Here is a 26,429-nt window from a genome sequence, read left to right on the forward strand (position 1 = left end):
GAATACTATTTGGTCAGCTGTTATACAATATCTTTAAGGGCCTCACACCCACCACCGATATGTCTACAATTACATTTTTTACTATTTATGGCGGATCTTGTCTCTGTTTTGACAACAAAATTCTATCGAGGGGACAATGAAGTTCTTTATTTGTATTAAAATGAAAGTACTCATGGAAGTTTGAAAATAGCTCAGCTCCCGAATGTTTTGTACCATTCACGTAAACGTCAGAATCTTAACAACCTGATTCTGTGTGTATTTGCATCAGTAGCTGCTGCTATTTGTGGGTATTTTGTTCAGTAGACCCGACGACGCTGCAAGTTTGAGGTGTAGAAACCAATGACGTAAATATAACTGTCAGATATTTGTGACTTTTCTGTGAACATTATTGGTCTGAAATAGCCAAGGGTTTGATTTGGAAATAATCATTTTAAATTGTTAGAAGTTAAATTACTCAATGTCCATAACATCTGTTAACGCGGTAGGTACGTCAGAAGTGAATCTAGGGCAGCCTATAACACCGTCTGTCCCTTTTTTCACCACTTTAAATATAGAATCGTCTCAACATTATCATACGGCTAGTCATGGGGGCCCCTGGTTATGCAGTTTTTTTAAAGTAGACCTATGAAAACTCCTGATTAAAAAAGGAAGAATCGATTTCTATATCCAATTATTTCCACGGCGCCCATAAGCATTATCAGATGGACGATGACTGATTATTATCAACTGGGATTCCTTGTGCTAAATGTCTCACTTTCCTTTGGCTTCCGGGAAATAAAATGGGGACCGGCGAGGGATTCTTCACAAATTGTTTGTTCCTCCTCAATCTGTAGAGAATGACGTTTGGTTTTCACCACGCTTTGTTTGTGGAAAACTCTTTGTTTGTTATTTCTGCGTAGGATGGTACCAACTTGTTTAAAAGGCTACTGCGCAGAATGTTTAAATTTTTAAAGTCAAAACTAGGGTAGGGTAAATTCTCAAATAGGCCCAACTATGAATGCATGCTTTCATAAGGAATACTTTGAAATGGGATGGTCTGGCAATAATGAAAATGGCGACCAAGGTCTAACTTCTCAAGAATGATTCGTGGAAATCATGACCCTCTGTCTAGATTATAGGGGGCACCCAGTTCTGGTAAAACTGAGTCCCTTGTTAAACATTTTGCTCCCAGTCAGTGTCGATCACCACGTACAAGAAGATCTCTTTCTGACGAGGTTTTCTGTACAATGTCGAGCTTATGCTTTATCAACCCAAAACAAAAAGCCCAGCACGCGACCACACGTGACTGGCAACGAGCCAGTCACGTAATTGATGTGTAGTCAGGCAGCTGCTTGACGGCGCGTACTGATTGGCTAGACAGTGGAAGCGTTGGCTCCGCCCACTCGCGTGCCTCACTTGGATGGGTTTTGTGAAATGTTGGTCATTGTCTGGGCTGTCCGTGTACGCGTGGAGTGCGTGTGTTACATGTGTCCGGGGGCATTGAGAGGTTAACGGTGTTTAAAAGTCTACAAGAACCTTCTTCGTTCAAGAGCATTTCTTAAGAATGCACAACGGAGATATTTCAGCCCTTCATCCCTCCGATTTAACAGCAGTCATGGACGTTATCACAAGGAATACCAGGAACTTCATCGTCAAAGCTAAACACTGGTAAATATCAGCCTTACAAAATTAGGGCCATGTCTAACGAACTGACCAAATTTGGGGGTTGGCTGTTTTGAGAATTTGCCCGACCGTGTCGCCCGGCCGGCTGGCCGGCATAAGCTGCAACCCTGGGAATCGTATTGTGTGATTTAAAGAAGCGCGTTGCCTGTGTTTTCTTTGTGTTGAATGATTTCAGAAGTTTGTGTGGGGTGTGTGATTGTGTGTGTGTGTGTGTGCGATGATGGGTTACCAAATTTGTTGATGTTTATTTACAGGTGCAGTTTATACCTGAGTGGTGTTGTGGACAAACCGCTGGATATGTGATTGTTTATTAGAAATGATTACCAAATTTGTATAATATACAAACACATAATATGCAACGGACAGTTATCCCTCCTTATTTTGCTCTGTGATAAATTGTCAATGTATTTAAATATCTATGTGATTTTTATGATTTTTATGATTTTAAAGATTTTAATTTAATTGTGTTTTTATATAATTATAAAAAAAAAGCAATCCTATAAAATGTCTTTCCACTCGTTTTATTGTACATCACTCATATGCATGTGAACATGTTTTAACGTGGGCTATGCAATTTCCTTGACGTTACTCCCAAAACATTACTGTCATGCTTCCGTGAAATGTCTCCTTTTACATTCATGTTTATTTACGGTGGCTTACACCCCCGGTGTATGAAGAACTGTTTATTGTTAATTTGAGTGGACAAAAAATCAAGGGAAATCTCTCGAATTGTAATAATAATTTGTAATGACAACAATAATATTTTGGTTCGCCTCGGGGAAAACGCCCTCAATCACAACGCATTTTTGTTAGAGATGAGGTAAAGGTATTATACACATGGATTGGTAAGAACAGAAACACTGTCCAATTTTTAGGCTGAAAGCTTCATACGAGAGCCCCTTCACTATGAAATATTTCCCCTGAAGAAATGAATTCATGTTCAAAGAAATCTGTATCTAAAAAACCCACCATAAACGCAGCAGCCGATTTCTGTTTTTACAACCAATATATTAAAGACAATGCGTTTATGCTGAAACTGTGCATGTTTCTAAACAGTTTTGACAGGTTTGTTACTTCATGTGTTACTCACAAAAAGGAAAAACATGAACACTGTGCTGAACCAATCCTTTATAATAGCTCAAGACCAACAAACTCCCGTTTCACTGAATAAAAAAAACCAGTTTTTGAAGAAAATATTTCGAATCCTTACCACTTTCACTGTTTCATCCCCTTGCAGTTATTCCAGAAAGATCGTCACAAACAAGAGATGTGATTATTGCAAGAAGTCGATGTTATTCCTGGCTCTGAGATGTAAAGATTGCAGGTAAGGACATCTTTTACAAACATATCTCCCCTAATTCAGCAATCACCCGTCAAATGGAGTAGTTCAAATTCAGCAGTTTAGAGTTTCACTGGTCAATCATTAAAGGCCGTAGAGTTTATTCGATTTTGTAAGAGAGGCTGGCCAACTATTTATTGTCATTGTATAAAAGGTTGTGCAATTAAAGAATGGTGAACATGACGTCTCGAATGTCTTTAAATTAAATAGACAAACCTGGAATTATGAAGGATGTACATCAAATGCAACAGCTGCTAAAAAGAAGCCCTAGGTTGAAAACAAACATGAATTTGAATGTGCATTAATGAAACTGAATTTACGTCTGCCGACTCTTGGTATACAATAAGCCATAGTAATTATAATAATTTCTAATTTCAATTGGTTTGCGTGACCTTAAATGACATGGCGTATGGTGTGTGTTTAATATAATAATTGATAAACAAAACCCAATTGTTTTATTCCCGGATGGAGTTATTCTTTTATAACCAAAAAGTGTCAGAACAAAAAGAAGAAAAAAATCCTTAATCCTGAAATGTATCTTTAAATATTTATCTTGAAATTCTTAATCGGAAATTACGCTGTTTTCGAAAAACACAATAAGTCAACATTGAACTTTACCGAAGACATAATGTCTTAACAACGATCTCAAGGTCTTTGTTGCTATGATTTGTTGGATTTAGAAATACAATTTGCATAATTGTTTCTTGAGTTAGAAGAAGTTGTCACGCACTCAATGCTTTGTAATGTCTATTGTGTTGTGACCACAGTGGGAAATATGCAAGCACCTACTAATATTGGGTGCGTTCGTTTAGCTTCCCTGGGTCGACTCTGCGTTGCCCCTGACAAGAGCTAAACGCACGATCACCTCGCCCTCTCGTAGTTTTTTCATGCACATCGGGTCACCCCCAAGTGCCCCACTCCATAAGCAGGGCACTGGGGCTGACCCGCGTGAGCCCCTCGAATGCTATTCGAACGCATCGGGCAGACCGGGGTCGACCCTGGGTAGCTAAACGAACGCACCCATTATAGACGTTCACACCAAGATGGTGGCCACAATAAGTACCCCTAAAGCCTCAGTTTGAGTATTGGGGTATGGCATAACACTACTTAAAAACTACGTTACTTCAAAGGGAGCCATTTATCACAATGGTTAATACTCAACAGCTCTATATATGGCTCGTTACCAAGCAAGTTTTTATGATAACAATTGTTTTGAGTAATTACCGATAGTGTCCACAGTGCATTTCACTCTTTGTAAAAGTCACCCAGGACAAATATTGTACAACCCCTTTAAAGTGTGGTATTCATCAAATTAATTGCGAACCTTTTAGCACTGCCAGTTGCACGGCAGATGAAACTATTGGCATACCCTTTTCAAGGCTCTGCAGGATATGCAATCGGATAAATAGCCACTGGGATCAAAACAAAAATCCTTCTATCGACTGGGATTTAGTTGCCATGGGAGCGCATCGCTCTCCTACTTTCATACCCGATCTCAAAATACAAAATATGTAATAATAATTAGATGGAGCATCCATAGGGTCCACTGTAGGCTGTACGCGCAGACGGGTGTGAAATGCCTAGTATGAAATACATGTAGATAGGTTAAACGGAGTAGGTCCCTCACGTTTTAGCCCCCGCGGATAACTATATACCCTGACACTACAGACTTATTTTTTATCTTAAAGCCCAACTAGCCTGGGACAAGAAGATACGAATACTTTGTTCTATAACTTGTTTTCCATCATATAAATGTATTTTCGTCCAATTCTGTGGAGAGAGAAACATTGTCTGAAATGTCATGTACTGATGAAAACAATAATGACTTTTTAAGGACTGTCATGAAACCTTCGGGCAGTCTTGGGCATACACCTAATTTAATTCTGGTTTCAAACATCACCAAAAATAGATAATACAATATCAGACAAGTTAACCTTTGTTCTAAGGTTAATATTTAAAAACAAATCTGACATTATACAATACACCGTAAACAAGACAGGAACTAGTCCCTTTTGCCAAGGCTTTGTGTTGTTTTTTCTTCTCGCCTGCCGTGCATTTAGTATTTTTAAGAACAAAAAAATGCAAGACTGTTGGGAATTGACTCATCGAAAAACAATGAACTCTGAACTCTGAACCATTTCTCTTACAGGTTTAAATGTCATCGAAAGTGTGCCCAGAATGCCTCACCACGATGTGTTCTCAGCCTGCCGGGAACCAAACTACAAGGTACATTTTTTAAGGGGATGACTTTTACTTTTAGGGCTACCTCTGGAGGGCGTTCTTAGCTGGCAAAAGAAGGGACAAGAACATGCGAAATACTTAACAACAAGGATTGTTAACCTACTACGAACGGTTTAAAACCCACAAATTATCCAGATTATAACGCTGTAGTATCTTGGTCTTAACTGAATATTATTATACTTGAACTATTATTTTGTGATGAGACAACAATATTTTATCGTAAATGTTTTTCATCTTCAGAGTTTCTAATGTTTTTTTTCTTTTGATTTTTCTGACGGATCTTATGTAGTGGTGGTCATTTAAACAGTTAGGAATACATTGTACATACAAAGGATGGTTCCATTTGCTGTTTTGGAAGATTTATTTTGAGCTTTTAACACAGAAGGATAGTGTTTAGTGACAATGTTATTCTTTCTTGCAGCTTCGACCAAGTCACGGCAACAGACTAGGCCAAAACACCGTGCGGTCCAACTTGCCAACCAAGCCGGCACGTCACACGGGAGTCAAACGGTTACAGAGGGTTCCAAAAGGGACGAGAGTTCGTCTCTTGTCAAGCAGTTCCAATGTAACGACTGCTTTCGACCAGATGCTGTGGACATCCGCAGAGCGAGTGACTGCGACGCGTGCAAGAGACTACAAGCTTCCCCTTCGGACAGCCCGACCTACACGATAGGCGCAAGGACACGATACTCTGTTCAACCCTACCACGACAATCAAATCACCTCAGCTGATTCCATCCAATCAAAAGACTCAACTATACAACCTCAAACTGCAGTGGGTTTTACAACAACTCAAGGTTACCATGGAAATCAGACGATTACAACGCCCAAAAGACCCACTGCAAAGACACACTGTAATACACAGCAGGAAGGTCCGTCCTCCAACGTTTCTTCGGTTTCGTGTGGATACTACTCATATAACTCTGAGTGTAGCTCAGAGGTTTTCCAGCAGCAAGATGAAGACCCTAGTTGTCTCTGTAGCTCTGGGTATGGGAGGACGTCTACTGAGCTGAGCCGAGCTGAAAGGCAAAGGAAATGGAGCAGGGGAGAAAGGGCCAAGACGGTGGACGCAACAGTGACACGTAAGAGAGAAGCTGACCTAAGTAATGCCCTCATTGCTACATGGCCACCACATGGACACTGCAATTTCAAACCTGGTATGTTTTGTTCTCCACTTGTTTTTGTGTGCGTGCATATTATAGTTTTATATTAATAAAAATAACATCACGAGATGTTGACAAAAGACGGGAACGATGTAGACTTGAACCCAAGCACTCCAAATGACTGACTAGTTTTCAAACATAATCGGATTATGAGTTTTGTGGGGGTCGTCACCACCAGTGCCCAATTTCATGAACCTGTTAAGCAGAGAATATTGCTTAGCACATTTCTTTAGCACAGTCACTCTTAAACAAACTTAATGTTAGTATGGCTGTTAAACTATAATTTCTGCTAAGCATTATTTTTTGTGCTTAGCAATTGTTTGTACTATTTAGGCTTAACAAAATTGAGCCCTGCTCTATGTCCGGTCTAAACTGATACTGATTTCGTTGTTGCAGATTGAAGAAAAAAATAATACTATCTTAGCCAAATTCATCTGAATATTGACACATATATGTCTTTTTGATGGACAATTCTGCTAAACCATGTGCTTCACCGGTTTCCTTTGTAGGTTATATACTTTTCAGGATGTTTGGACGGGTATTATGTTTCTTTTGTATCATGGATCGTTTATTTCCGCAACGGTGAACTTTATCAGTCATTTTGGTATTTATAATCAGAAATAATCAGAGCCTTTATATTGAGAGAGTTGTGGCAACTTTGTGACCGAAAATGGCGCCCAGCAACCACGTGACCAAAGAACAAAACTGGTTCATCATGGGCCCATTGCTACAGAGCGTGGCCAAGCACAGAAAACCTTGCTTAACAGAAACTGATCCCAAATTCATAGCGACGCCCCAGCACAAGAAACAAGCTAAGCACAACCACATTATGCTAATTAGAATAAGGTTATCAGCCAAAATACCATGTCACATGTACAATATGTGAGTGGTATCCTGCACGATAATGCCGCAATCAGGGATTGTTATTAAGCAGTTTCTTCTTTAGCAGCTCTATGAAATTATTCCCTGTTCTTCATCAGCCGCAATTCTATAAAGTCTGCATTGTCCTTGGTGCCCTCTTATTTTTTATTGCTAAGCAGAATTTTCTGCCCAAGCAGCTCTATGAAATTTGGCTCTGAGGTCGTAGCCCGGTCAATACCAAGCTCTTTGCAAATTAGTGGACGTTTTTTTTTATAGTTCTATGATAGGATAAAAGCCTTCTGAGTCCAAGGTGCATGGTCACTCATGCATGACTGGTCAGTCAGTGCCACGGTGGGGTGTCAAAACCCAGCTATTCTGCTTCCTGACCATGCATTATTGTGTTCATCGCAGCGTTCTGGGTCCAATTTCATAGAGCTGCTAAATAAGCACAACAATTTGCTTAGCATGACATTTCTTTCTTGACAAAAACAGGATTACCAACCAAATTTCCACGTGATTTTCAGCATAAGCAAACAACAGCTGAATACCAGTAACAAGCAATATGAATGGACATTTTGTCGGTAATCTTGTTTTAATCAAGGAAGAAATTTCTTGCTAAGCAAATTTTTGTGCTTAGCAGCTCTATGAAATTGGGCCCTGTTTTCATCCGCCCATGGTTTCTATTCAAATAATCTCAGCGTTCTAAAGGTGACTTTGGCTTTCTTAGATCAAATAGAACAAAAATCACTTAAAGCAAATCAAATCTATGCGAAGTTGTTGTTGTGGTAGAAAGACTGAAAGTTATTTTTATATAATTATACGCAAGTCACCCGGAATTTTGAAACTATAACTAGTGATTTGTTTAACAAAGGGGCGTGTTCAATTCGAATTTGTTTTGAAGGAGTACGTTTGAGGAGTACAGTATGTTATTAAGGCAGAATACAGAATAGGTAATTGATTAAAAAAAAAAATAACCGACTATTATTATCTTCGGTATGAAAGCTCACTGACTTTACCAAGTTTACACTTGTATCAATCCTTCTGAAAACAACATTACTGACTGAAACACTGCTCTAGTCTAAGCCGATAAAAGGTATCCTTGACCCCCCTTAAAAATCGTGATTAACCGATTTGATGAAATGTTCCCATGGTAAAGGCTTGTCGTATGGTAAATTAAATGGTGGAGACGAACTTTACTCTTTTAAAACATGAAACTAAGTATGATTCAACATGACTTATTGCTGGTCATCCGATGTTAACGCACTTTGAAACAAACACTTTGGAATGAATTCCAATACACAGAAATCATTATACGTCAGCTTGACAATCGTAGTCATACAACAAGGCTTGTATGTGAGTCAACTCGACTACACACGCATTGAATCCTCTGTAGGTTCTTTACTGTATACGTGACTCAACTTGACGTGACATTAAAACACGGACCTGGTGAGCTATGACTAAATTGTTATTGACCTGTGAGTGGATACAGTCAAACGACCTTTGACTAGAGGCAAAACGTTGGTCATGGACGTATTTACTATTCTAGGAAAGAAACTTTCAATTCGCGTTTGAAAGTTGTTTTGTGTCTTTTGTTTTTAATGACCTAAGAGTGACTTGTATCCAGTCCAACCAGGGAAAGCTTTTCCCAGTATCTTTTGGGTAAATATGTGATGTTGACGTACACAAATTCCTACAGCAACCCAACAAACTTAAATTGATTAGGTCCCACACTAACAGTGAAGTAGAGATGTGACGTCATTGGTGACGCTTGGCGATTTTGAGGCCATGTCGACAGAGACAGGCAGGGTTACTGCTGACCTGAATTTAAACTTCCCAAACTGGTATTAATATTATTGTTACCAAAAGATTTCACGACTTCCAATCAAGCTGATGAAATCCACAAATCTTCGGGGAATTAGTGGTTTATACATGCAGGGGTTCCAAGTGATTCAGAACCGTTACACAGAAAAAATGAATTGTTGTTTAGCCTATAATAGATATTTCTTATAATTCTACGGAGTGTTGATAAATAAGTATTCGCATTGTTGACGCATGCAATGTTTACAATCTTTTGACTTGTTAGCCTTCAACATATCTGTTATTTAACTTAGGCAAGGCTACTTTATACGACAAAGGGTTATTTTGGGGGCAAAATGAACCAATTAGGCCGAAAAATGAACACAGTTACCTTCGAAAATATGTTGCATAAACGAGTATATTAAACGAGTAAAGTCGGGAAAGAGCTATGTTATACAACATGTACACGTATGCCTACTCGACTTTGCCTTACTTAAAGCCAGTCGACACTATTGGTAATTGTCAAAGACCAGTCTTCTCACTTGCTGTATCTCAACGTATGCATAAAATAACAAACCTGTGAAAATTTGAGCTCGATTGGTCGTCGGAGTTGCGAGATAACTATGAAAGAAAAAACACCCTTGTCACACGAAGTTGTGTGCTTTCAGATGCTTGATTTCGAGACCTCAAATTCTAAACTTGAGGTCTCGAAATCAAATTCGTGGAAAAATACTTCTTTCTCGAAAACTGCTCCACTTCAGAGGGAGCCGTTTCTCACAATGTTTTATACTATCAACCTCTCCCCATTACTCGTTACCAAGTGAGGTTTCATGCTAATATTTATTTTGAGTAATTACCAATAGTGTCCACTGCCTTTAACCGTGTGGGAGAAGAGCCTCGATTAAACTTAGACCCGACTGTGATAATTATGACTAATTAGAACATTTCGGCCAACATGTGAAAAGACGGCATTGCCATAGATATGTCAATATATTTAGACCAAGCTAAGCTCGTCAGCGTTTGATGTACGACGCACGGCGTGTGGCTATAAATAGCCGGGCGTGACGTCAGATGACGGGCAATCAATAAGGGGAGCATTGAGCGCAACTTGTGGCCTTTTCTCACGATATGTGATGGCAGACAAAAGTATGAATACACTGTTGACAAAGGGAGAGCAAGACTGATGAATTCCCACTTAATGTGCAACAGTTTGTTGTAGCTTTCCTCCAGAAGCTAATTGCAAAGACAATACCTGTATCCTTTCTGCTATCAAAATTTGACGATCGTCGGGTCATGTTGTAAAAAGTCAAATATGGTAAAGTTTGGTAATGGAAACATTTATCCATAATGCATTGTTGTGTGGGGTGGAGGGGGGGGGGTATGTCTGGACTCAGTTTGTCTGATTAGCAAAAAATCAAGCGGAATTTTAACAGCTGACCCAATTAAGTGCGTCGTATACTATTATAATACAATGTAAATATTCACATGAAGATAATCAGAGCATACTAATCGAAACGTTGAGTTTTCAACCAACGATTCTTTTAAGAACCAACACTACTCAAATGAGATTTACGCGTGAGGCTACTGAAACTATACCGGTATTGCAATACATTGGTAAAAGAGCAGGCCAATTTCATGATGACGTAATCTGACGGAAAGAGCCTATCACAGCGGCAGGACAAAACAAATATTGCAATTTCGTTCGGGAAGAACAAAATTCACCACCCGGTTGTTGTAAATACTTAGTATTTTTGACAGAACTTTTTAAGGTCTTTTTAAAGGTGTTTTTTTTAATGTAATTTTTGTCTCTGTTTCTATAGATGCCGAGCCGGAGTCAATAGAAGACGCCCACCGCATGTGTGATTCGCTCGCTGTGTCTAGGTATACTGGGTAAGTTACCATGGTAACAGAGGTCCATGGTTTTAACAATGTCCAAGGTTACGCATCCACAATATACAGCTACGTATTGGTGCATTTTCTTATTACATGGTCGATTACCATTCATAAACTATAGAGGCGTCAAATGGTGGATTTGCTTGGTGTGAAGGATAAGAGTAACTATAAATATAAATATGAATAGAAGATTGTAAAATGTTGGCTCTGAAAAGAGCCGGTTTGCTCTCGACGTTTCGAACAGTATACTCTACTTGTCTTCCTGAAGACGAGCAGAGTGTACTGTTCGAAACGTCGAGACCAAACGTCGAGACCAAACGTCGAGGGATTTTGGTTGTTTATTTTGACTAACGCACTTTATACTGTCGTTGTTTAAGTTGTCGATATCATGGTGAATCTGCAAAGTATATATTATTTTACACTCAAATAAGTTGAACTCGTTTCGTGAAGTGCAGGCAGCTCGCTTGCGTTTTTAGTGATCGTTTCCCCCCCCCCCCCCGCGTAATGTTAATTGTGATGAGGTGTGGTGCTCAACGTAGTTAATATATGCATACAATTTTAATATCAGTTCACTCGCGTCTATATGTCGGTATAGTTTTATAGCTAAAGCAGTGGGTGTGTCGACACTATGGTGTGGTTGTGGTTACTGTGGGGCCGGTAAAAAAAGGGAAATTGAATACAATTTGCATATATAGGTTTTTCGGGAAAGGTCCCTTTTTGAATATGACAGATTGAATTTTGCATTTGTACACGAAGCCTTCCAAGTAATTCGTTTGTATTTCTCGTCGGGAAAGCTGTTTTTCCAATGTCGTCACACTCCTCAACCTCATCCCCAGTGGACATTTAATTTGTTATGAATGTTTTGGTCGCGTACACAACTTTTGATGACGGTCGTCAGTCGGCGTGCAGAGAAGGCAATCACTTAGCGTGTAGCAATGATACCCCAACCTCGGGGACGATGACGTTTATAATTTTCCCCCAGAAAACTAAAAATACCACTCGGTGGATTACCGTCTGGCAGGATTCCGGGTAACAATCGGAGCTGCCTAATCTCCTAAAATGGAACAGCAGTTTTAAAGATGTACCGCGAAACTGAAGTTATGAAAATTGAACCAGCTTTATGTAATTGGACTATGCAAAAATGATCTTGTGAGCAGTAATGTATTTTTTTTATAAATGTAACGGTCACTGTGGTAAATTTAAGAGCATTTGACATAAAACAGTGTACATATTACTGAAGAAATCCTCATTTAGCTATTTAATTTTTTTGGTTTGGGGGAGAGAGGACAATGGGTAAACATGTTTCGTGATGAGAATTTGAAGTGACGATTTGGGACGTTGAACCAAAAGAAAAGAAATGCTAACGCATCGTTTCGAAATTATACTTCAATGTTCACATGGCATCCTATAACGAGGGCGAAAAGTCAATGCCAAACTGCGTGGTTGTTCATTTCACGGTGTACACGCACGCGCCAGAGGAAGTCAACACCAAAACGCCTACGTATAATTACCGCGATCCAAGTTGACTGTCACACAAGCATAAAACCCATCCACAGTGCGTGGGCCACTATCTAAACATCTAAACAACCACTCAAACTTACACAGAAATATGTAAAAGATGCATGTACCAAATTGAATTTTTAATTTTGCTGGAAAGTTCTTGGGTGGGTGGATGCAATCCATATAACACAATACAAATAATACTATCCAAATGTATGGACGAACTGCACTTGAATTTTGACTGCACTTTGACAGTAAACAGTTCGTAGAAAAGGCAATCCATAAATAATCAACCGTTTATCAAAGTCAAAATTACACTCACAGATATTCGCTCCTTCCTGTGCTAATACAAATGCATAGGAAATGTTAATATTTAGTATTTTAAATATTTAAATGTGTATGCATTGGTTTTCGGAAGATGGAGTTAATTTCCATTTTCAATACACACATCATATACTGTACAACCAATTTGTGACAAATTATTTATGGGATGGTTCGGTAAAATTGACAACGACAAACTGTTGGTTATGATTTAAACGTGACCTTTAACCCACTTTTGGACGATTTAGGGAACCTGTTATTTCGGCGAGTTTTCAGATTGAAACAGAACAATTATCTTTGTTCAATATTATGTAAACTAACATTTGCTGACCTAAATATGGTTTACATTGTAATACTAAACAGAGTTGTCGGAATTTTTTGTTCGTCGGAACTAAATGATAAAATTGTAAAAAAACATATTTCAACAACTCTGCTTACTATTTTGTAAGAGCTATATTTATGGACCTAGTAATTGTTGGGTTGATCCAACCCCAAATTAGCGAACATTTACTCAGTCAGTTTCCCCTTAGATTCATTAGGCCTACTTGCTTTTTTGGTAGAAGATCTCAACTTTCAAAAAAAATATGTATATTAAAAAAAAAAAATTCACTCATTGATTATTAAAGATGAATGATTATTAATTTTGCAGAGGCGTTGATCACGATATCAGAGAGGCAGTAAAAGAATGGTCGATTCCACACACTAATCTGAAGTATGGTACATGCCTTCGAGCTGGCAGAAACGGGTCTACGTACAGGTATATTTCACCTTTACTTATTCATGATTCAAATCAATTTAGATGGAAAACATCTATTAACGGAATAATTATTCGACCAGAGGTATTGAAAGAAGGTTCTTCTCCATAAATCCCACTGATATACCATGTTTGAGATTTTCTTTGGGGAGAAGTTCAGTCTGAAATAAAACCAATTGAATTGCTTTTCATGGATGGGATAAGTTTTCTGATTATACAGTGGGTTTTTTCACGTGTGTTCTACTTTGAAAAAGATGCATTATATTGGGGATTGAGATTTCTTGAGTGTAACTTTGAAGTAGGGTATCCCTTTACTCCAAAAATCGTGTAGTCCTTTTCCAATACGGATTGTTGTTCCTGCTTGGTCATAAACCGCTTCAGATTTGTAGCGATAAGTAAAAAACGATACCACTTTTTGAGATGAGCTTTTCACGGGTTAGTTTTGTTTTTACTTCATTTATATCTGATGAAAACAACCGAGCCGATACTTTTGCTGTACTTATTTGATTTTCACCTTTGCTTTCAGGGGTAACTGGCACGGGGAGGTTTTGATCCACACACGGTGTCACGTTGAGGACGTGAACGCCTTCCTGGATGAAGTGGCCGTACTTAGTATGATTAGACATGAAAACATTGCACTCTTCATGGGGGCGTGTCTCGACCCTCCCAACTTGGCTATCGTCACATGGTAAGGGATATTTGTTTTAAAAGTGTGTGTGTGTTGCAAAAAAGATTGTATAAACTAAAGAGGAACAATCGGAGGCCCACGGTTGCAGGCTATACAAGCTTGCAGGCGTATACAAGCTTGCGTGTGTTTTTTAAATTTGTTTTATACCAAACGTCAATAATTTTTCTTTTTTAAATTTTTACAGCTTTTTTGTCTATGTGTCTTGTAAATTATACTTAAGTGGAAGAACAATAACTAGGACTGTAGTGTAATTATAACACCTGACTTCCTTCCTATATACAGTGTTCAGAAGGGTCCTTCTCTCTACCAGCACCTCCATATCAAACAGAGTAAATCACCCATGCACTCTCGGATCAACATAGCTCGCCAGATAGCTCAGGGGATGGGTTACCTCCATGCCAGGGGTATCGTCGTGGGTGATCTCAACACCAAAGCTATCTTCCTGGAGTCCAAGGTCAAATTGTGCCTGACTGGTTATGACACTACGGACGGCATGTGCCACAGGTAATTATTATACATTATTTATATTTTAAAAAAATGTCATCTCAGCATACTGCTGAATGGCGACACAACTCAAAATCGTTACAAATATAATATGGTAAATGTTAAGGATGTAAAAGTGTCAGCTTGTGTCTCGACCATGAAATCACAAACTGCAATATGCAAATTAAAAAACAATCAATGCCTATATCTATATAAGCATACTGATCACACCCCTTAAAAGACCTTTATCATGGTGTGGCCATCTTGATTTCCCCCAATCTGAACCAATGTAACCAAACCGAGGCTTGAAGGTAAAGAATAGTCTGGTTCCCTTTTTCAGTACAATGAATACTATAGTATTCAATACTGTTATTTTATATAGGAAACATGACCAATATGGCGGCAGTATGATACAGGTCTTTTGGTACATTGAGATCTAAAGAAGTACACATTTTCACAATATTCACTTCCAAAAACAGAGAAAATTACAACGACGATCAGGAAACACTCCCAAATTATAAAATTTAATAAAGGTCTATGTCGAGTAGGCCTATTATTAGCCATAATGATTTTAATTCATTTCTCAAAACTATGCGTTGTACTAAAAACCAGAGTTTCTAAAAGAAGAAAAAAAGCATGATCATTTAAAGATTTTTAGACAGAGGCACCAAACTGTTGATAAATATATGACTTAAAATGTACAAGGCAGACACCTTGAAGAAAAAAAATAAGTTATTCATTAAGAATGTACTTTTATCCAATCAGAGAGGATTACGCGTCGGTGCCCCAGGGTCACCTGACCTACATCGCTCCTGAAATCCTACGCACCATCCGGGTCCAACCACCGTACATCATTGAGGAAGAGCCGCACACAATGGAATCAGATGTTTATGCTTTTGGGTGAGTTGGTTTGAATAACACAGATGTCTTCTAAATGGTAAATAGATCTGGTGGCTGAATCTACATACTCTCTCTCTTTCTCTCAATCATAATATTTTCTCAAAAACAATTCCAAACATTGGATAAATCTGCATTGATTTTCATATACTTATATTCGGCAAGAAAAAAACTCACCACGTCAGCAGATGTGCTGCAAACTTATTTTCTGTGGTCGGGTTGGCGTTGTGGTATCTTTCCTTGCCTTCCACGAACCAGGCCTGGTTCAAATCCCACCCACTATGTGGATTGGGTTTTTAGTCCCTACCTGACTGCGTGGGTTTTCAAAGGAAATACTTCTCTGATTGGGTTATCCTCCCACATCGTAAACTGAAACTTCCTTAATTGTCTTCACTCCAATAGGTTCTTGGGTGTGATGATATTTGCTTTTCAGAGAGTCCTTGGCTTCACAACCAGAATGAATGAAGTGAAAATAGTTTATAATTTGTAAAAATTGGAAGTTGTTACAAACAAAACCTAATCTGAGTTCATAGATTTTATTAAAACATACCACCAATATTTATAACATGACGACGTTTGAAACTTCAATTTCTTGTTCTCGTAGGACTGTGTTATTTGAGCTGTTGACTGCCCAGTGGCCGTTTGCTGCAATGTTTGCCTGCCCCAACAGCGTCATATACCGTGTGTGTACTGGGAAACGTGGATCACTAACAGGCGTCAAGTGTGTCCCCTCAGTAAAGGTAACGGCAAATAAATATTTTTTTTTCAACCGTTGCATATTGATTTCATCTATATGTGTATAAGGATGTTTATATTTATAGAGAAAGAGGTATTTTTTCAACCAAAGATTTAAATTCAAGAATGGTGTCAGGCTCATGCATAATATGAGAAGACACAATCCTGTGTAACAAGGCTGGTATTTATTTCCAAATTTGTTTGCAATTTGACATCCAATGGAGGCCAAAATTTCACAGGTTTGCTATTTTATGCATATGTTTTGATACACTAAATGAGGATAAAGGTCTTTGATAAATTGCCAGAAGTATCCACTTCCTTGAACAACATATTATCAAACACACTTTGGCAAAACATAGTTTAGTTTCATAATTAATTTTAAAATAGCATTTACAATTTTACATTTTGCAATATCTTGTATCCTATATATAAATAAACAAAATTCAACAGTTTTAACCCTAGAAGAAGAAAAACATGGATTCATTGAATAAGGTTACATTATTGTTCTTGATGGTTATTGTTTTCCAGTGCTTGGTCGATGACTGTTGGTCACATGTCCCGAATGTACGCCCCACCTTTCAAGAGATCGTCGATGAACTTAATCAAAATGTAAGTTTAGTAAAAATCTTCCTTTTACAAATGTATTATCTTCAAAATAAATTTTGGTATTCTCCCTGTAAAATGGGAGTTTACAATGTATAGACTTGGTTTACTCAATAAAAAGATAAAGGCAGGAACATCTGGGGGTTTTTCGACACTAGAGCTAAAATTGTATTTTTCAAGACTAGACACGAATTTGATACCGTCGGTCAAACATCATGGATAGATTTTGATTGCAAATGTTTGAACAAAATTGTTATAATTTTATCCTAACTCTTAACTAAAACAAATGCAAACAACTTGGGATCTGTATTTTCAAAGTCTTCTCAAATGCATGGGTTTCATTGAGTCTAGTGAAAACAATGTTTTTCTCAGGCAATACAAAGGTCCATAGAGTTCGCCTGCATTATTAAGACAGAACTAATAACATTTTATTGATGGTAGAGCCTACTGGTAGGCGGCCTGCTATGGAATTCCAAGTGCACACTTTTAATTACCATTAAACAAACACACACCACACTATCAAAAGAACCGAACATTTTTTAAATGAGCAAGCGTGGGAACAGTTTATGATGCATAACGTATAACTCTTTATTAGGCTCCAATATGTCTGCATAGAAGATTGGTTTAGTGTTTTATACTTAAATGAAAATTGGTTTTTGCAAATGGTTTTCGAATTGTCAGCCCGAACGTTGATGAAAATAACAAATTTTGTGTATTCCGCCCCAATTTTTTGTACAAGCACAAAAATAAGTATCTTACAAACACTTGTTCAGCTTTTAAGCTTGTAACTGTTTAACAGACTGCTTCGGAACCTTGTCTCACTGAAACATCGTATATGGTGGTTATTCCATATACTTTGAACTTTTGAATTGGCAGTCAAAGTTTGAAGTTGCGAAATCATCAATATTGTTCGTGACCACAATACAGTTCAGTGGAACTTCTGATTGATTGGCAATTAGTACGATTATTAATGCAAAAGAGAAAAACCACTGGAAAGGTCAATACGCGTTAGATTTATCATGCCTCCCAAAACTGTTTACAACAATGGATTTGGCATAGTTCTGAAATCGATTGGTTTAGTTTGACCTTTTCCAATCGGTGTACGTTTCTATTCTTGTATTAAACTGTCATGCTGATATTTTTTTGTTTTCCCACGGTGTTGTATTATAGGTGGCCTTGGTGAACATGAAGCACAGCCTGTCAGAACCGGATTGCCTGAATAGACTAGGAAGACCTTGGTAGTTTTCGAATCACGGCCGTAGGTTGGGCATGGACGAGAGAGGGCGTTTTTGATCCTGTCGGTCATTCAACCTTGTTTTCTCGACTGGATCGTGAGGAACCAATCTCCTGAACAATGACCACGAAATGTTGAGCCCGAACTTGAATCATGGGAACGAGATGAGTTTGGCATTGTTGGATCCACTCGTCTGAGCATGTTTACTCTAGGCCTATGTGCATATTATGCTTGGGCCTGAACGTCACAGTTTCTATGACGTCATCAGCTCCCCGTGAGGCCCAAACTGAATTGGACAATGTCAAGGAGCTAGTCAACTCTCAGAACTCGAAGGAGAGTTTTTTCTTCAATTGCGACCTCCAGTGGTATGAACTAGGATACAGCAAATCGAGCGATAATCCCAACTATTTGAGGCAAAGTGTGTTGACCATAGTTTAGTTTCCAGCGTCTCTGTCGGACTCCAAGACACTTACATAATAGCGTTACAACGCTGGCAATCGACGCTCACGAAGGAGCCAAACTGAAACTGGGCGTCATTTCAATAGAGGATTATGACAACCAATGCAATTACATATATTGGTGCTGGCTCACCTTTAATGTTAAATAGTGTGTCCCATTATTATGGTCAATGTAAGTTATGAAATACAGATTGGTTTTTATAGTGGATAACGAATGCATTTCTTTGCAATTTTCGTCGCTAAGGGTTTAGCAATTTTGTTGTTGATCATTAATATGATCGATGCTCTGTACTAATTTAAACTATGAAGTTTTTTTAGTTTTGCCGATTATGTTTTTTTTTCTTGAGGCATCAAGGTTTTGGTGTTATTGTAAGATTGAATGATTTATTGATTTATAAATCATTAAAAAACACATGTCGATATTAAATCTGTATGACTTATGTTAAGCTAAGCCACTGCCACTAAAATTGTGCATTAATTAATAAATGACTGTATACAACGAAGTAACTTGATTTGAACCTATGTATCATAACCGCAGCTGAACCTTTTGCGTTACTTTCTGCATACTGTATTCCTCGCCTTTACCTAGAATTTTAACCTTAAAGGAAGGGTATACTTTTAGTAATTACTCCAAAATAATGACCATAAAACTTGATTGATAAAGAGCACTGGTGGCTGTTGATATTATAAAACATTGTTATAGAAACGACACCTTTTTAAAGAAAAGTAGTTTTATAGGGGTTAGTGTCTACCTCAAAAGCTGCATCTAAAAGGCTTTAGGCATGAAGCACACAACTTTGGGTACCAAGGATGTTTTTTTTTTCGATGACCAATTGAGCCCAAACTTTGCGTGGAAGCACACCAAGTGAGGAAACTGGTCTTTGACAATTACCAAAAGTATACCCTGCCTTTAATACTTAATTTCTGAAATTCAGAGACAGTTTTCTCGCTGTAAGACAGAGCTGAAGAAGTGACTTATGTATTTTTGGGATTGCTGCAATTTCTCTTTTTATGACGTCGATTCGTACTTTTGCTCTTTCTCTCGTAACTCCAGTTAATATAATCACTAACTTGAGTAAGGAGCAGTACATTTCGGAGGCCAGAGTTGCGTGTAGTTTATTGATATTTAAAAACTAAACTATAAATAAGCAATTTCTGCTGAGCAGCTTTTTTAAGTTGAGGCTCGGGCCAAATGTCACACAGCACACAAATGAGCTAAGCACAAATTAAATTATGCTTACCAGATTTAGCTTACCAGCCAAGAAACCCATGTCATGTGTATTACTTGTGACTATAGTATCCTACTCACTTTTTCGTAGCAGAAATGTGTTGGGCACTAAATAATGAAAGTGGATCGTGAAAGCTATTGTAAACTGATTCCTTGTAGAATGTTGCTTACGAACATATCTCTGCTAAGCAAAATCAATGTTGTCCTAAGCGATTACAACACAACGAAGGATACGGTTCATCTAAAGAAGAAAAGAAAGTAGCGCGGTTGTGGCAATAACGAATGTATGCACAGTTTTTTAAATGTGGAAATGCCTCTACGTGTGCAACGATATGATGTAGTTGAGTTACCATGTGACGTTGAAACAAGCGTTAGTTCATTGTACTATCGATTAATTGTTAATACATTGGTCTTTGATTATGATTCCGTTTTAGTGACGCACTTTTGTTGTTATCGATACATGTGGTCATTTTCCGTGTTACGAAAAACTACAATCGGGATTGATTGGTCTTAAGATTTGGGGACGAAGTTGACGTGCTAGATGACGTCATTGATACGGAGTTGTCTGTGATTTCGATTGTTCGGAATTGTAAAACAATAAGTAATCGAAGGTTATGTACGCGAATGAGACATCCTTCGTTTATTATGTTGTCTACATCATAGCCTTTCCTGCCATCATTTTTTTTTCTTTTCCCCGAACTATTGAAATATGATATAATCATTCCACGGTTTTCTAAAGCAATGTTTAATTAACATTCCAAACTTGAAGAAAAGGAACATATACTAAAATGTTAATATGAAGACAAAACTATTTTAACTGGATCGTAAAAGTAGTTCAACGAAATTTTTCATTTGTTGGGGTCGGGAACGTTGACATTATTGATGCTTTAATATAAACTGTTATTGTTTAAAATGAAACGAAAATAAACCAGTTTCTTAACTAGAAACTTCTATGATAAAGCTGTGATGTGTGTAAACGTTGTTTGAAACGTTGAATTGTTTGTACATGATAGGCTTGGGCGACATGTCAAAATTACTACTTGGTTATTCGCACTTTTATTAGTCGCGACACTAGTCGCCCAGCCCTAGTTTGTTTGTTTATTTTATTTCAATTATGTCTACACAGTAGATTGCAACGGCATGTGGAAATGCCATTGTGTGCAATCTAAACAAAAATCTAGCTCATTCTTTTGTTTGTTGTAAATATTATATGTATAGATATTAAACCTTGATTTAATAACTTTATGTAAAGTTAACAAAGTATTTTGATGTTATAGGTATATATTACTGTATGGAGCTAGTTTAAGTAATATTGTTAATTAATCTGTGGTACTTGTAGTCTAGACAGTGAAGCGTGTACTATGTTGGTTTATATTTTTGATTTAAAAGTGTTTTGTTGGATTAATATAATGGACAGCTGTTTTGCGTAACTGGTTTTTCGGCATTTAAAAGAACCCTTTTCAAAGCCATGTGAGCACTGTGTGAATTAATTTCAAGTGAAATTAAATTGTCTCAAAAATAAACAATAACAACAAAAGGAACAATTGTTACGGTGAAATGAAACAAACACTCGGTGGAGAATTATGAAACATTTAAATGTGACAGTAATAAGTATTTTGAAGGTAAAATAGCAACGTTAATTTAAATTGTACTTTGATTAAATTTTGTGACACTGGGAACACATCCCAAGTATTTTGATCTCGTTTTTGTTGTTTTGCCAACACAAACACAAACAACCACTCAACAGTTTATTTCCTTCCAAACGCCGGAGGCATGTCTTTTTCTCACCCACTTAACAATTCCCAAGAGTGTTTAAAAAGTTTCGTTGGCCATTTTCAGACATAAAAAACAAGAATTGTACTTGTTTTTAATTGTCTAGTGGCGCCTTCTAATGTATCACAAACATATTGAAGTCTTAACTCCTTCAAATTACACCATTCTGAAAATCTTCGTTAAAACTCTCTTTCGGGTTTAAAGTTGTTAAGCACTTTAAGTGTCCAGTTCAGTTTGTAACGCCGTAGGCCCTTCCTGTATTATTATTTTCATTTATGTGTAAAGTATATTGAGTGTGCGAGAGAATTGTTTCATTTTAGAAAATACATGCATTCATTTTCAGAAAAAAATCTCCCGTTGCCTTGTTTCTTATGTTTCTCTCTGTTCTTAGTAATTTTTATTTATTGAATAGTATTTATACCGGGTACACAAATAAGCTCAGAAGCTGGTTTACATTGGTCCTATAATCAAAGAACAACTTTGCTTAGCTTCCTTACGAAAGAAGGAATAATAGTATTAGGGTCCACTATTTCATTGCTGTACAGCCGAAAGCGGGTACAGGGCGCTGTGTACAGTGGTAAAAGTGAAATATTATAGCGGCGGTGCTGTTCGACCAGTAGGGGGCGCCGGGACGACACCCCTTCGGTCGGAACATCACTGGTGGCCCAGACATGCCGATCGTGTCTGCTCGCCGGAGAGGGCGCTCTCTGGCTTACGGTTCTGTTTCGTGTAATTTTATGACTTGTTGTGTGTGAATAAACCTCCAAAGAAACGGGCAGAAAAGGCAGTCAATTGTACCTTCAATTGTGTCATTCAACTGTGTACAACGCAACCTACGGTCAACGCTACAGCGGCGGCACAGTTTGGACAAGGAGTAAAGGTAGAATTTCAAGTTTTTCTGAGTTGATAAATACACGAGACCGAGCAAGTATGGAGTCCGACTCACCACACGGCGAGGACAGCAGTTGCCAGGGAGGACGCCAGACTTATTCCCCCAATTTCCATTCTTTGACAACTCAAGACAATTTGATATCATTTGATGAAATCCCAGAGCAGGACAATGTAGAGATGTTGTTATCCGAGATAATAGACAGTCTTTGGACACAGCCAGGCTCACATAGACTGTTGTTATTGCAAGAAAGAATTCTCTAAGGCCAGAAACCTGAGCGGACACCAGCGCACAGCATGTCCGCTGCTCCACCCAGAGAAACTCTACCCGTGTCTCTACGGTTGCAACCAGAGTTTCTACCGGCCAGATATTCGTCGCTTGCACCTGCGCCACTGCCCACTTCGCCCGGGACTGGTGGGGAGAGTTGCCATGGGGAGCAGGTTGGAGCTGCACACCAGCGACGCAGAGATGAACGAGGAGCCAATGGAGCGGGAGGAGGTTTGTGACCGCTCGGAGCTTCCTCCAACCGCTTCATCAACACAAATGGCAGCCGGACCATCAGAAGTTAACGAGGAGCCGACAGCGGGGGGAGGTTTGTGACCACTCGGAGCATCCTCCAATCGCTCCATCCAACCCAATGCAAGTCGGGCCATCCAGGGAAGTGGATCTTGACAGCACTGAACGATCCCCGCCTCCACACCCACTACACGGACAAAGACAATCGTCACATAACCGCCCGCAGGTGGGGGGCAATGGTCGTCATGGAGGGCCCCCGACAACACCTGCACTGGAACTGGGTGACCACTTCTCTGAGGACAGCGGGATGGAGCAGGAAGTGCAGACGGACTGGAACACATCACAGGACAGTTTCCCCATAATAATTGTTTTCTTTATTGCCATTGTGAAGGGATTGCTTCGCTGGCGAGCGATGCCGCTCACTGCCTGCTTCTGGGACAAGCAGGGTCCTAGGAGGGGTGCCGATCGACCGGTAGGGGGCGCCAGCACGACTCCCCTTCGGAGCATAACTGGTGGCCCAGACAAGCCGATCGTGTCTGCTCGCCGGAGAGGGTGCTCTCTGGCTTAGGGTTCTGTTGCGTGTAATTTTATGACTTGTTGTGTGTGAATAAACCTTCAAAGAAACGGACAGAAAAGGCAGTCAATTGTACCTTCAATTGTGTCATTCAACTGTGTACAACGCAACCCACGGTCAACGCTACTATATGTCCGCCGCAGATTCTGTCCCCTTATTGGAAGTTAACGGGGCTGAAGGAGAAAAGAAGTAGCTTGTACACAGTTCGACGTATGGGGGACAAAATCTCCCCAACCCCGAGTTAAAGGGATGTACAACCAGTACAGCCGGTACTAGCCTTTAATCAAGGTGTTTTTTTTTTCTTTTTTTTTCCGTGATATCTGAGGGTTTTTTTTTTTTTTTTTTTTTCCGTGATATCTGAGGTCGTGCTTGACATCTGGGGGTGCCGCACGCCTTGACTAAAGGCTAAGCTAGTATAGGCCTGTAGAGGAACAAGTAAAGTTGCACATCATGGGGCAATTTTGATCATTATTTGTACTGAACTCAACCATTACATAGACAAGACACTTGCACGGAGTCTGTTCTTTTTTAGCATTCTTTCAATCCTTCCAGAATGGAGCTGTAGGCCTAGTATATACTAGTGCACTCACTTGCTCGCAGCATCGGCATTCCTCTTTCTACCTCTCGTATTGCTAATATCTCCTTCAAAACTCGCTTCTAATGATAATTGTGTGTGAATTGTTGAAGAAAGACAAGGTATAGTGCCAGCTTGATGATCATTGATATCGAAATCTGTCATTTTGTACGCACGGGACGGCTCTCTGGGGCGTTGTCGCCGTGTAGCGCCCTCTATCTTAAGCAACCGGGTTTAGATTAAATTATTTTAAACTTCAGTCAAGTCTCAAGTCTTTAGGCGTAGCCTATACCGTTCTTTTCTGATCGAAACGCCCCTGTTTTCGTCCAGATTTTGAACTAACGATCAAAGAAACTATTAATAACCAGGCATATTTTACAGAATGAACAACTTTTTTCCGGTAGCTTTGCTGCAGGCATACGGAATGTTATTGTTTTGTTGCCAGGAAAATTACCGGGAGAAGTTTTTCATTCCGTAAATTGTGGAGTCCCTTAATGTGGGTTCGTACATGTGTACCCGGTAGTGGCTGATAAACCCATGTACTTACATGTACTTTATTATGTGTAGGTGTTTGGGCAAACGTGGTCGATTGTAATTACGCTAATTAACACAATTAATATTTGCATATACGGACACTCCGTAAAATAATGGCGAAATTTACGGAATAATTTACTTTACGAAGAAGTGAGCATTTTTTAAAAAATGTTTAATTTTTTAGTTGCGATGATAGGATATAAATTGATGCAGTTTTAACTTGACCTATGATAAAACTGTTGGGTTTGGAAATATTTAGAATAAAAGAAAAAATCCAAAGACTGAAATTTCACGAAGGGGTAAGTCCAGCATTTCTTTAAATCAAATATCTGTAAGTTGCGATGTTAAGATATAAAACTTTGCTGATGCCTTATTATTAAACGTGACCCATGATATGAGAGGTACATGTAATTGGATAATTAGGTGATGTTTGATAAAATCAAAAGTGGAAAGCATTTCAAATTTTCCCCAATTGGTTGAAAGTCTTGCATGCTTTGTCGAAAATGGGCTAAAATTGAATAAATTCTAAAGAGGTTATTCTTGTACATGTATTTGTTTTTGTTCACAAATGCATTGCACTTTTTGATAAATTCCCATGGGGTGATAATATTTGCACTTTTGTCAAAAAGGGGTAATATCGGGGTGAGAATTGCATATTTTAAATACAAAAAAGGTATTTGATAAAATCACAAGGGGTAGTAAGTAAGCCTTGCATTTATGTCGAAAATGGCCCGAAATTTGATAAAATCACAAGGGGTAAGCCTTGCATTTATGTCGAAAATGGGCTGAAATTTGATAAAATCACAAGGGGTTAGCCTTGCATTTATGTCGAAAATGGGCTGAAATTCGATAAAATTACAAGGGGTAAGTCTTGCATTTGTGTTGAAAATGGGCCGAAATTCGATAAAATCACAAGGGGTAAGTCTTGCATTTATGTCAAAAATGGGCTGAAATTTGATAAAATCACAAGGGGTTAGCCTTGCATTTATGTCGAAAATGGGCTGAAATTTGATAAAATCACAAGGGGTTAGCCTTGCATTTATGTCAAAAATGGGCTGAAATTTGATAAAATCACAAGGGGTTAGCCTTGCATTTATGTCAAAAATGGGCTGAAATTTGATAAAATCACAAGGGGTTAGCCTTGCATTTATGTCAAAAATGGGCTGAAATTTGATAAAATCACAAGGGGTTGTTAGCCTTGCATTTATGTCGAAAATGGGCTGAAATTTGATAAAATCACAAGGGGTAAGTCTTGCATTTATGTCAAAAATGGGCTGAAATTTGATAAAATCACAAGGGGTAAGTCTTGCATTTATGTCAAAAATGGGCTGAAATTTGATAAAATCACAAGGGGTAAGTCTTGCATTTATGTCAAAAATGGGCTGAAATTTGATAAAATCACAAGGGGTAAGTCTTGCATTTATGTCAAAAATGGGCTGAAATTTGATAAAATCACAAGGGGTAAGCCTTGCATTTATGTCAAAAATGGGCTGAAATTTGATAAAATCACAAGGGTTTAGCCTTGCATTTATGTCAAAAATGGGCTGAAATTCGATAAAATTACAAGGGGTAAGTCTTGCATTTATGTCAAAAATGGGCTGAAATTTGATAAAATCACAAGGGGTTAGCCTTGCATTTATGTCGAAAATGCGCTCAAATTCGAAAAAATTACAAGTGGTAAGCCTTGCATTTATGTCAAAAATTGGCTGAAAT

The 26,429-nt window shown here is 38.5% G+C and overlaps 1 protein-coding gene and 1 long non-coding RNA gene across 3 annotated transcripts in view; one reads left to right on the plus strand and one right to left on the minus strand.

Annotated features, from left to right (window-relative positions):
• Positions 1-21,539, plus strand: part of LOC117295380 (kinase suppressor of Ras 1-like) — a 40,587-nt gene extending 19,048 nt beyond the window's left edge. The window contains exons 1-12 of one of the 2 annotated variants that reach the window (XM_033777998.1): positions 1,422-1,647; positions 2,900-2,986; positions 5,151-5,227; positions 5,664-6,398; positions 10,883-10,952; positions 13,426-13,533; positions 14,057-14,218; positions 14,501-14,722; positions 15,467-15,601; positions 16,203-16,338; positions 16,862-16,942; positions 18,107-21,539. In XM_033777998.1, coding sequence (XP_033633889.1) covers positions 1,544-1,647; positions 2,900-2,986; positions 5,151-5,227; positions 5,664-6,398; positions 10,883-10,952; positions 13,426-13,533; positions 14,057-14,218; positions 14,501-14,722; positions 15,467-15,601; positions 16,203-16,338; positions 16,862-16,942; positions 18,107-18,178 — 1,989 coding nt within the window. In that variant the 5' untranslated portion in view covers positions 1,422-1,543 and the 3' untranslated portion in view covers positions 18,179-21,539. Of the gene's footprint in view, positions 1-1,421; positions 1,648-2,899; positions 2,987-5,150; positions 5,228-5,663; positions 6,399-10,882; positions 10,953-13,425; positions 13,534-14,056; positions 14,219-14,500; positions 14,723-15,466; positions 15,602-16,202; positions 16,339-16,861; positions 16,943-18,106 lie in introns of those variants that run through there. The other variant, XM_033777999.1, reaches the window with a different exon arrangement.
• LOC117295381 lies at positions 21,169-23,928 on the minus strand. Its single transcript, XR_004519683.1, has 2 exons — positions 23,720-23,928; positions 21,169-22,462 (listed from the first exon to the last, which is right to left on the minus strand). It is a non-coding gene; the product is annotated as an uncharacterized LOC117295381 (long non-coding RNA).
• Between the last annotated feature and the right edge of the window lie 2,501 nt (positions 23,929-26,429).

Source organism: Asterias rubens, chromosome 10 (assembly GCF_902459465.1).
Source record: "Asterias rubens chromosome 10, eAstRub1.3, whole genome shotgun sequence".
In the NCBI taxonomy this organism is placed as follows: Eukaryota; Metazoa; Echinodermata; class Asteroidea; order Forcipulatida; family Asteriidae; genus Asterias; species Asterias rubens.